The sequence below is a fragment of the Photinus pyralis genome, unplaced genomic scaffold (genome assembly GCF_008802855.1).
Source record: "Photinus pyralis isolate 1611_PpyrPB1 unplaced genomic scaffold, Ppyr1.3 Ppyr1.4_LG4, whole genome shotgun sequence".
NCBI lineage: Eukaryota > Metazoa > Arthropoda > Insecta > Coleoptera > Lampyridae > Photinus > Photinus pyralis.
The window spans coordinates 29,124,338-29,137,648 of record NW_022170511.1 but is presented as its reverse complement, the minus strand read 5'-3'; the positions used below and the strand labels follow the sequence as shown (position 1 = coordinate 29,137,648).

Here is a 13,311-nt window from a genome sequence, read left to right as displayed (position 1 = left end):
TGGAACCATTTTATCACTGTTTAGCATTTGCTTCAGATTTGCAGAGATCCTGTGTTTCGTCCGGAGGGTTGCTGTAGAGTTGCATTCAAACAAGTGCTGGATTGTTATAGGTATGTGACATGCTTTACACTCTTTAGGTGGGTTTTTGGAAATGAGGTGTTCATGTGTATATCTAGAGTGGCCAATTCGTAACCGTGTGTAAATGATTTGGTCTCTTCTGTTATTAAGTTGTATTTGTCTGTGTGTAGAAACCGTCTCTGATTTGTGCGATTTTTGTTGGTCTGTGCTGTATCCACTCGGTATTCCACAATTCATTTGTTTTTTGATGCAGGTGTTTTTTGAGGTCTGAGTGTGTAACCCAATTACTACGCGTTCCCAGGTATATGGCCAATCTTGCTGCTTGGTCGGTTTCTTCATTGCCTTTGATGCCAGCATACGAGGGTACCCATTTGAAGATGACTTCTTTCCCTAGTTCACTGATCTCTTGGTATCTCTTTTCTTGTCCTTATATTAATTCACATCCAGTCTTTACATCTCACTAACACATATTTACAACGTTATGTCACGCACACACGAAATAAAAATCATTACTTTCACTGTCCAAATTAGACAAACAAACTCATTAATAACTCGTGGAATAACACTCCAGATTTTAGAAAAATGAACTGTATTTGCAATAGCACCTTACTATCTTTATCGCCGTAATTCACAGAAAACGAGACGCTAACGTTTGTAACGTCGGTAATACAGAAAACGCATGTATCAAATCCAAAACGTATATACATAACATATAATCCCATCTATATACATAGAAGATCCTCGTGAGAAGGTATACGATTTATACATAAAAGATACATACAATGTGTGTGCCTAATACATCCAAAATGTATATATTAAAGAATATCCATACTGCACATAAAATAAATATGTCTATAATGAATATGCATAGAATATACATAAGATGGAATAGAATATACATAAGATGGGCAGGATATTCCCTGTACATTATGGATTTAAAATGTATATACATAAGATATCGAATGCTATGTGGGTAGTTAGTACTTAGATTATGCAATATTTTTCACAAAAATACCTACCCATAAATTAATTATGGACCGCGTGTAGAAAGAAAATATCTGGAAGAAACCTACCCTCAACGAGAAAAACGAATTGTCAAGGGTAATACAACAAGACCTTGATAAATAGTCGACTATTTTGATTGTATTTTATAATAATTTAAAGAGACATGTTAATGTTGGCGTTAATAATCTGATGAAAGCCCGAGAGCTCCTAGTCTTTGTTCCAACGATCTTGATGCAAGAATAACGATTTGGACATGTTTTGATCAAAATCCATGTGAGGTCAGAGAAATAATTTAACATCTTTAAATCACACACATGCGGTTACCAAATGTGCACTTGATGTAGGTACTCTTTCGGCATCAAGATAATGCGTTTGAAAGCTTTTACAACTCTAAATTCATGTGTAAAGAATAATATTGGGTACATTTTGCTCTAAAACTTTTGACCAAGACCACAGAGAAGAGTTATATTGAATTGTTACACTTCTAATAGACGTTTGCACCAACAAATTTTGAGCGAAACTTAGCGTAAGCGTAGCTTAAAATCCATGGCAACCATTGTCACAATAATCGTTGCCATGGATTTTGGTGCAAACGGCCATAAGAGTCATAGGGAATAATCTATCGAAAGTCCGAACTCGATACATAACCTAGGGAATGAAAGATGTTGATTTCTATTATATTGAGTCCTATTGTCATATATTTCCATTACCTACAATTCTTCAATATCAATTTTTTTTATTGCTTTTCGCTATTTTACTTGTCACCCTGTAATAACCCTTCCAGCCAAAAGTCTGTGAATTTGAATCACGCTGTGTAGTAAACATTTTTCGTATTTTTTTTTGTACGATCGTGTACCTATAAGGATTTGACTTTACTATACCAGTGTCCATATAAGGTGTCTCTTTATTGTGCTTCTACGGTTATCTAATCCAAAATTTGATCACAAAGAAAAAATTGCATGCAGGCGGCACATGTCTACTAAAAGACGATACTAGTCTATGTATTTTAAAACTTTTATCTTGCATCCCCTATCGAGTGGGATGTACTCAGGAAAATATTTAAAAAGAAAAACAGAAGCAATATAAGATTAATGAATTTCGCACCTTTGACGCTTTGATTGCTTGTTCTCTCTTTGAAAGTAACGGTCGTTCAATAGTGGCGGCAGTACACTGTTCTTTTTCTGGCATAAACGTAGAGCCGTTGACGAGTTCGTACCTATAGCTTGATGTTAACTGTCATTCAAAAACGTGGACGTACGAATTAAAACAGATGTAAGTTATTTTAATTTGTACAAACGCTTAGAAGTACGCAGCAAGTGAAAAAGTTTAAGATTTGTCAGCAACCACAGCTAGCTCCATTTCTACTACGTCTTCGCGACTTTTTCAATTAAATCGTATTATACCGCGTTACGATTTATCGTAACATGTAAACCAGCCTTAAGAATTGGTGTTTATCGTAACTTCTGTAGAGCTCCTAGGCAATTCATAATTTTGCTGTGTCTGTCCGTTAGCACAAAATCTCAAGGTCGAGTGGACCGATTACGATGAAATTTTGCACGAGGTGGATTTTTTGCCAAATTTGTAGCTCGGAGTTCGTGAATTGACTGAGTAGACCCCTTTGACATATCCGTTGGTTATAAACCGAATTCCATGAAATTCAAAATGAACATTGCTTTAGCCATCTAATCGCAATGTCAAGCAATACCCACGAGCTAGTTCGCTGTCTCTGTTTAATTTACTTTTTTTACTTTATTTAGTTGACTGTTTAAAATGGTGAAACTGATCGTTTGGTATTTGATAATTATTCATGCAGTTAGAGTTCGTTAGAATCAATAATTAAATTTAAAAATGGAGATCTCCGAAGCCACAGAAGATTCGACGATGGTCGAATTAGAAAAAAGATGGACAATTAAAGAGTTATGATCATGATTTAAAGAAAACCAGAAAATTCCGATTACCTATTCTGAAGATATTCCAGAAAAACCGAAATTTTCCGATTTCGTTTTTATTTTTTTCTTGTTATTTGGACAGATAAAAAATTAAAAGAAACACTTCTTCATTTTGAGCTTTACAAGACACCGTTGAGTGATTTTCAATACAACGTTTCGTTTCGTAGGAATCATCATCAACTTTATTTTGTATGATCCGTAAACATTTTTTTATTACGAAAACGATGTACGGCACACAAAAAAACAAACGTTGGAAACTGTTGGTTTCAACAGGATGGTGCACCCGCACACAACACCATAATCGTGTAAGAATACCTAACGGGCAAATTTCCTACAAAGCTTCTCTCTAAAAGATGTATTTATGTAAGAAAAGTTTATTTTTCGTAAAAGCCCCTCATGCCCGAACTGTGGACATGTGGTGTTTCTAAAATATGTGGTTCAATTGGTATAATTTCTTAGAAATTTTTAAAATTACACTTTGAAACGATTCAAATTGGATTGCCCTTGTATCCTTCTGACCTTTAAACTATTACTAGTATTACTCAATAATTTTTAGTTGTTGGTTTCTGGAGGTACGACGCAAGGTATAACACACTATAAAAACAACGGAGAACGTACGTTGATCTGATGGGGCCAATAGGTACCTATGCCATAGAAGAATCATATTACGAGTATAACGGGTGGTGACTTGAACAACGCACCATAAGAATTTCTATAGCAATTGTTTAATTTCCGGTTATTGGCTAATCCCTTATCCCTAATTATTTTAGAAACAAAGTCTGTTTAGGTTTTTTGTAGAAACAAAAATTAGGAATCCGTAAGTACATATAGTATTGTTTTCTATTTTATAAATTCAAAAACAGTAAAAATTTTAAAATTAAAAACTGTCGCCTTTAGAAGGTTGGTAATGTCATGGAATTATGAAATCAAACAAAAGCGCCTGCATTTGCCATTAGTTTGACGTTTTTATTTACTATAAGTATTTTATTACCTAAAAAATGAATTTAAAAAACTTAATTTTTTATTCAATGACTAGGAACAGAAAAAAGTAGAAATGGTAAAATCGTTTTATTCTGGAAATGTAAGTACGTTCTTCAGCGCAAGATACCCGGTTGGTTCAATTCCAAGCAGTCAAACTATAAGGACAGAGAAATGCAAGACCTATGTTTGATCTCAAACTGCCAAGGCATCACTGATTTTCTTAAAAACGCCAGTTTTCTGTTATCCAATTTTTTTTCTTTCAAAATTCACAAAATTAAAAGCTGTAGTGCGCATAATATGGATTCATACTTTTTTTCTCTACACTTTATCTCTAACATAATTAAGGAAATCGGAAAAAATTCGTATTGAATTTCCTATTGTGTGTTGTTCAAATCCACCCGAGGTATGGAATACCTACTGCATAACGAAAACTTGTTTTCTTGGAAACCATCGCTCATTGCTGATTCAGATTACCATTCCCAATGATTGTTTCAGTTAATGATAAACATGATTGCACTTACTTATCTTGAAAATAAGTAGGTCCTCGATAAAAAATTAGACAACCATATCGGTGCAAATAAAGAGATCGTTTTTTAAAAAAAACGACACCGAGCTCTGAAAAATTAATGGAGTAGTTTGAATAATTAAGATAATGAAGGCAAATTAAAAACAATAGGGCAACTTTCCTTTAGGAAAATATAGATACATGTGTTAAAACGTACCTATGTACGGCAAAAAATGAATTTTGCCGTATGAGTACCTAATGACGTAATTAAAACGAATTTATTTTTCAGCCGAGTGAAAGAAATATTTAATTACCAAACCACAACTATGTAAAGACTAATCTAATATCAGGGACGTATTATTGATTATCTGCCAAATGTATAGTTATGATATCGAATCGAATCGTGTAAAACACCTATATCTATATCATAAGAATACATTTGGATCCACTTATACTTTTTTACCAAATAACACCTAATAGGTAGTTAAACATTTGCATGATGTGTATACCTACAATATCGAGGTGTATATTCTGTAGCGAGTGTAAACGATGTGTCCGAAGGTAAGTAGTAAAAATACTTTTTCCTGTTTCCTTTATCTACGCAGTAAGAGGTAGGTAGTAACTTGTATACCTACAAAAAAATACTATTCATTTGAGAACACTTTTTACTATTTTGTAGGAACTTAGGTTTTCCCTACAATTAATAATTTTTTGTGACTCAGATTGACCGGCATCATTATTTTTTTTGAACCTACGTCTCGAATACGCAATTCGAACAATATCATATGTTCCACATTTCCTTGATGCATTGAATAAAAAATTAAACTTGATGTTAAAATGATGATGTAAAAGAGTTTTCTGCGTTACAAACTAAAAACCACCTGCGCATGCGCGATTCTGCCCAAAAGCTTTTCAGCTCTTCCTTTTATGTCCAAGAACATGGGTACCAAATTTGGTTCCAATCGGTTCTGCCGTTTAGCCGGAAATAAGAGTACCTACAGACGGACCGACATCATCCAAATTTTGTTTGATTCGGAATTCTTGTGCTTCGAGACATGTATTTGTGTCAAAAAGTGGGGTGTAATTTTTTACCCCAATGCAATACATACTTTCCTTACTAACGTGCGGATGGTAAAAACCTTCAAAGCTCAATTTCGTAAAAATTAGAATTTTTCGAATTTAGCGTTACGCATTATAGACATTTAGCAGTGTCAAAAATGCGGCCGGTAAAGTGACGGGGCGGCCGGTAAAGTGACAGGTTCGGCAGGTAAAGTGACAAGCGGCAGGAAACGTATAACTCTCGCCAGGAAAGATTGCCGGTCACAGCACACCTTGTATCGATTTACAATCTATGTTTTTCTTAAGATGCGAGCGACTTCCGGAATAGGATCGTGCCAATGTTCAACGAAAAGTCTTTTTGTTCAACATTGTCACGATACTATCCCGGAAGTCGCTCACATCTTCAGAAAAACATACGATTGTAGACCGGGATCAAGTGTTCTATGACCGGCAATCTTTCCTGGCGAGAGGTTTAGTCTGATCTGCCTCTGTCATGGAAACTAAAATTTTCTGACAGAAAATAGGCATGAAATAGTACCTATATTAAGTATGGAGAACGGTAAGGGATTTTTACCGTTCGAAGACAATTGTTTGGAGGAGGAGCAAAGCGACGACTCTAATTTTATTATTGCCTGAGAACGGTACCTAACCCTTAACGTTCGACGTGCTTATAACATTTTTTGCGCGATCGAAATTTATGCAACCAATATAAATATGCACTAAGAAATTAACCAGCATTGAAGTGGTATGGTGTACATCACTAGGCAACCAGTTTAGATGTCAAAATTGAAATTAATAATTTCATAAAAATGTGCATGTGTCTGATGTAGTTTACTAGCTTTGCACTTCCTTTATGACTTTATGAGCGTCTTGCTATAGGAAACAACAGCACAAATTGTACGTTTAATGTACCTAACAATAATTAAAGATTAAACGTAATGTAAGACTGTTGATTTTTAAAAAGCGTCGGTAAGTATTTTTGCTGTTCTGTTTTTAGATCGGTAAGTAATTTTGGCGTCGTCGTAATCATAGCAACTGGTAAATTCTACGTACCGTCATGGAAATACCCATGGTAAATAGTCAGAAATGACCGATCGCGCAAAAATGAAGGTTTCAGGACGATTTTGGGTAAACCAAATTTCTGACACAACGGATGCTCAAAACCACATTTTGAAATCGTTATTAGTTTTACTTTTTTCCGAAGAAATTTAAATTTAATTTAAATAACATTTTTCTACAATCGATATCCAAAGTAGGCATTTGCGCTCGTATTTGACAACGCAAACGTCATCTTTTTCGAGGAATGTCACTTTGTCGCTTATAAGCAACAAAATAGAAAAAAACGCTTGCTCTCCCAATTATTAACTATAAATCAAATATGCATTGCTCAGAGTATCCAATGACAACGAGTAAATGACATCTTTCATTTAGGCATAAGATTAAAATGATTTGTGTGAAAAATTTTAATTTCTGGAAATATGTGAACTGCTCGATTGTAGAAAAAATCTTTTGTGTAATTCGAGCGCAAATTGATTGTCGATTTCAAGAGATTGCCGCGCTCCTTCGTCGCGCGTCAACTTTCTCTTTCAATCGACAATATATCATTTTGCGCTCTTAATACACAAATAGCTATTTCGATTGCAAAAATATAGTTTTTGAGAAAAATACCTATGGCGCGTTATTTAAACGATCGTGTTAGAAATATTGATACGCACGGGATCCTTGCACCAAGCCCTTTCAGTTCAAATGAGCCCCGTATCGCCCAAATGGGTTCAGTCGTGTAGAAGTAGTACGTGTGGTGTGATGGACGGACGGACGACAAAGTGCAGCCAATGGCGTTTTTTGACTTTGAGAAAAATACGCTAAACATGTACTGGATAACAGGTGCCATTTGCATTTTAAAATTTAGGGTAAACTCTATTATTCAATTAATTTTACTCATAATATCAACTACCTACCTACCAAAATGTTACATGCATTCATATCACCAATCCTGCCAAAACCGTAGCCGAAAGAGAACATCCCAAGTACAGTTGATAACCGAGTGTGTTTGATTCAAAGATGATAAATTCTTTTTCTGAGGTCACGTGTAGGAGTAGGTAGGTATGATCAAAAATATGCCAAAATCGATATTCTTGCATCGAGATCCCATTATTTGGATGCCCAAGATAATTTTGATTGATTCAATGTCTACCCTTCTCCTCGATACGCCACTGCAACGCGCCTTAAAATTAATTGCAAATTTTCTATATGGATCTAAGTTGCAAGCGAAGTTGCAAGGTTAAAATAAATGGTCGTTAAAATAGAGGATCGTTGTATCGGTTTATTACGTTAAAGACTAAAGTTATTGACGTGCGACAGCCCAGCCTATCGAGATAGATGCTCTCTTGTGTCTGTTGGTGGAGATGCTCTAATATTTTTTTATCTAACTTGAGAGAATACCTTTGTTGCAGCATTGCAATAAATAAATAAATAGGTAAATGTCAACCGTAAATATAAAAAAATGTCCCGATGCGAGCCGATTGATACAAGAAAAGTTAACCGCTACAACTTCAATGGTCATCAGTAGAGGAGAAATGAGCAATTATGCAGGCGCGCAAAGTTTCGGTGCTAGTGAGAATGTGTCCTAGATCATTTCTCATTGTTTGAAAAACAAAATAAACAATAGCTTGTTTATCACATCAAAAAAACTATGTTTGTTATGTGAAGCTACATGCTATACAAGATGATATCTCCGTTTACAGATTTGATTACAAAATTAAAATACATAAATAAATTTAAGAAATATACCAAACGAGCTCCTGGGTATGGCTTGGCTTGGCATATTATTTGGCCTACATTGACAATTCATGAACTCCGATCAATTTGATAAAGAATCGTACTATACCTATTAGGTATATACAGAGGGAAAATTTTCCCTGGAACACTGAATATGCCTTCAAAATAACATTTTTTTTAAAGAAGTTTTTTATGGCCTCTAAAATCATAAAAAGTTTGCTACCAATCTACAAACTTGAAATTTTTAGTCAAGGGAGCTTATTGTTTTTAAGGGCAACACTAATTTTCATTATATACTTATTCTTAAAGAATCCACTATAGCAGCATAAAAAACTTATTAGGTAAGTACACCACAATCAAATTTAAGAGAAAAACTCAAATTTAAGGGAAACAGGTGTGTTAATTAAATTAGTGATTCCATTAGTTTGCGTTCAAAAAAAATTCTCTTGTTAGTTAGGTGAAAGCAATTTATTGTATCATATAGATTATAGGTATTTTAAACGTTTCAATAAATCTAGATGCTTAAAAATTATTTATGATGACGGGCGTCCGCCGAGACGTCTTCAGGACTAAGAGGGGTCACTTTTTTTAATGGAAAGCTATTTTTCGTGAGGCATTATTAAAATTTTTTTTTTTAAATATGACAACATAAAAACATGATGAAACTAGTAAAATTATGAAATTAATTAACAAATTATTTCCCTTAATTTGAGGTTTTCTCTTAAATTTGATTATGTAAAGCTGCTATACCTATCCAAAAAAAGTGCACCCTTTAATTAAGAATATGTAACGAGTAATAATAATAATAACAATAATAATACTATTTAAAAATATGCTCCCTTTGACCATGCAGAAACACGCCACTGACCACAAATTTCAAGTACCTATAGGTAGGTACGTAAATTGGTAGCAAACTTAATGTTGGATATAGATAGGTACCATAAAAAGCTTCTTTAAAAAAAAATGTTGTTTTAAAGATTCAGTATATTCCACCTGTCTACCCTGTGTAGGTAGATATAACAATATCGCCTATAAGTAATGTTTATATCTTGCTTGTGTCAAAAAATGGACAAAATTAAAATTACCTAAATGTAGGTACCTATACCTAAATGCAGGTAGATATGTACTACTTTGTACCTAAACCTTATTAAAGTTTGTAACGCATATCAGTAACAAACAATTAAAAAATGAGGATGTACCTATACTTATACCTATACTACTATATAATACCTATAAGTATATCTAGGTGCTATTCAAACTAGCGTATCGTCTGCATGCACTTAAAAAACAAAATTAGCATCTTTTTGCTAACAAGATATTTCTGACATTGAAATTCCAAAAAAACTGTCATTCATTTTAGTTTTTACCTAAGTAGGTATACGACATTTTATTTCAGTTTGCCTAAAAATGGACGATATGCACTTTTTTTAACCAAAAGCATGGATATGTAGAAGTAAAGATACCTACCTATAGATATACCAGCGAGAATATAGGTATATAAGTACATAGGTACCTACTTATACCTATAAAATTATAAAATACATCTATTTACCCGCCTAAGGGAAAAAGTTGATAAGTAGGTACCTATAGGTAGGTATATAGGTATTTGTCTTTTACAACTTTTCGTGTTATTTACAGTAGGTAGGTAAGTAAGTACACCTATCGTTTTTGGAGCTTAAAATCGAACATTAATTACAACCATATACATTATCATTTTTATGAATTAAAAGAAACTGTATATACTTACATAGGTATAAGCATAAGCAAATAGAGACGCGCAACTCGCAAGGAATGATTTCTATACTGAGGTAGGTACCTATAGTTGCACAAGACGGGAAAATATTTTAGAATTGATCTGCACAAAGCGATTTCAACGAAGAGCTACTCAAGTATAGATACTTAGGTATTTCTATTAAAGCAAATCGGTTAAAATCGCCAATGAAACTATTTAGTACCATAACTAAATATGCTTTGTACGTGAAAATTGATTTAAGGTATATACAAAATTAAAAGTCAAAGATTCTTCTTTATTTAGGTATACCTATCTAAACTAACATTAGATTACATACCTATAGGTAGTAATGCTAGGTGTTTCAGTAGAAAATCACTTTTAATGACATGAAAAGACTGAAAAGTATCTATTATACTTATCTATTGTCTAGAATCGCGAAATCACATTTGATCACCTTTTTTTTGTAACCCACATTAAGCGGGTGCAGGTAGGAGGTACCTACCTATGTTGACAATTTCAAATGAATTTTAATGATAAATTTATTTACCTATTAATAATATATAATTAAAAATGTGAAGAATTTAAGTAGTCAAGTAGGTACCTATAGGTATAATAACCGTCATTGAATACCATCAGTTCTTGCAAATTCTTCGGTACTCGGCAAGCAAAAAATCATGCAAATAAGTTTAACGGATTCGTGTAATTAGGTTTTACGGTTTTCTAAAGTGAGAAAACCTATAGAAATGTAGATGAATAAGATCGTTTGTATGTATATGTTTTTGAAAAGGAATCAAAACAAGCAAGTTGAAACCCACAAACACTTCACCGTCGCCACACTGTCAATCGAAGGATGAGACCGCAATAAGTTATCCGCTTAAAGCTGTTGTCATACATAAGGCCTTAAGTATCACCAATTTATAATCTTTTATTTGTAAATGGCCCGCAATTTGTATCTTTACTACCATCCGTAACAACACGGGCCGTTTACAACACATCTTTAGTGCCTTCCTTTGTTATAAGGGTTTTTAGTACCTTTTAGTGTGTATTAAAATGCTTCACGTTAAACTTGAGAATAACTGGGGTTGCGCTGCTTTCAAGATAAATGAGATGCAATTTATCTTTACAGAGTAGGTCGCAAGACTTTGGTTTATAAAGTACCTCTTAAACAGTTTATAACTGCAAGGCAATTTGTTTGGTGTAAAGTAGGATTTGTGATAAAAGCATATACTCACCGACTCCGGCAACGTGTATTTTTTTCATCCACGGGTAAATAACCCTATCACCCGATTCGTTAGCTTCGTCATCGTCGTCATCCGGCACAGGTGACCCGTCAGGGTCATCGTCGACGTCTTCCTGCTCGTCCGAGCCGTTGTCTTCCAGGCGCAGCCCTAATTCCTGTAAGGAATGGGGTCCTGCAGGTGATCCGCCAGAGTCCTGACCGTGCCCCGTTGACGCGGGGCTACACACACCGGAATTCACATCACTAGCTTGCGTTACACTTGGTGCAACGTCGGCAATATTTTGTAATAACGTACTTGAACTTGTGGAGGGTGTATGAGGCGGTTGATGTGTTTGAAGCCCGCATTGCATGTGAGACGACGGTTGCGTATCCGGGTGCATCGGTATTGCGGGGCGCAATTGATGTGGGTGTAATGAAGCGGTGTGATGCGAATGTAATTGAGGGTGATAATAGTTACTGTAACCTGCATACCCGCCACTGTTCGACGGACCGTATGGAGTGGTTGTAGCTTGATGGTGATTGTGATATCCATATTGTATGTGATGCTGCGGCTGATGATGACCACCGAAAAAATCGCCGCCGGACGATATATAATTACTTTGACTATATTCCTCACTAGGTGGAAATTTAGGATCTACAACTACACCCGCTGCGAGATGCTGTGGCTGTTGGTAACTTGACGATATAGCGGCTCCAGAAACCGGGTTCATCAAAAACGAGCTCATGATCATTAATTTTACTGGAACTTCAGCGGTAGTTCTCTTAGCGTGTAGACGGTTATTCGGTGGGGGGTTTGCGGCGCACTAGGCTATTACATAGAGGTTCTTTTTTCTGTTCCCCTACTACATACGGGATTTCCTTAAAGCTCTACGATGTACCGCCTACAAAACAAATTAATAAACCACGTGACTAAAATAGAACCAATGGCGAGGTCGAACGTCTTGGACCATGATGGATGACGCAATTGTAGCGCCAACTGGCGGTGGCTGGTCACACAGGCGCCTGATGTGCACGCGGAATTTGAAGGAAATGTGATTGCCAGATTATAAGTTTACATTGATAGTAGTTAAAATATATTATTTGCATATGTGCACTTAGTAAATTAAAATACATTTTTACTCTAAACTTGCCCCTTTAGTTTAGTTTACCTACTAGGTATATTGCTTTAATTAATTGTATAAAGTAAACGAAGGGAGTGCATTTTAGGCTTGTCAACACCACACGACACGTGATTCATAAACTGGCCGTAATTCTCTCGAATTAAGTATCGTTTTATAATTAAAGAGCGTCAATATTTACGACATCGTCACGAGAACGTCGTCACGATAGCACTAAAACCCTGTGAAAGCAGCTTCGTCTAAGTGTTTACTTCTCCCACTAGTGTTCGCCACTTCTACACGTCAAAGCCAGTCAAAGCGGGAACCATTTCTCCTCCTGCTTCGAATGTTAGTCTCGTGGGATGGAGGAAGAGCGAGAAATGCTATTCAACACCGTCATCAAACACCCCTTGCACAATTCGAATGGGAGAATTGCAAATACGATCAGAAAGTGGTAGGTGGAAATTGTATTCTTTATTTTATCGTAGTTACTATAATATTTCAATGCATTTTACTTCAGTAAATACTTATTATAGGTACTTATTTCCCGTAAATAGGTATATATATATATAAAACTTATATGCCTTTTACCGATACTTACAGGGAGGTAGGTAGGCAAATAAATAACACTATTATACCTACTTGGGGTACCTATACGAAAAAAGTTATAGACATCGACCTATAACTACCATTTATCGCTCTCCTTCACTCTCTTTATTGTGTGCTTATTAAGGAAACCCTTATGATGTTTTCATTAATATGATGTCATTTAGGTATAGGTACCTACCTAAATAGGTACCTACCTACGTAAGTAATTTTACAACATGTACGTACGTACGTACGTAAGTTCATTAGCTTCTCTAAATATATACCTACCTATACAATAA

At 35.2% G+C, this 13,311-nt stretch overlaps 1 protein-coding gene across 2 annotated transcripts in view; it reads right to left on the bottom strand.

Moving 5' to 3' along the window:
* Positions 1-12,638, bottom strand: part of LOC116169544 (homeobox protein Hox-C4-like) — a 56,261-nt gene extending 43,623 nt beyond the window's left edge. For both annotated transcript variants that reach the window (XM_031485658.1, XM_031485659.1), the window contains exon 1: positions 11,320-12,638. In XM_031485658.1, coding sequence (XP_031341518.1) covers positions 11,320-12,058 — 739 coding nt within the window. In that variant the 5' untranslated portion in view covers positions 12,059-12,638. The remainder of the gene's footprint in view (positions 1-11,319) is intronic.
* Positions 12,639-13,311: the final 673 nt, after the last annotated feature.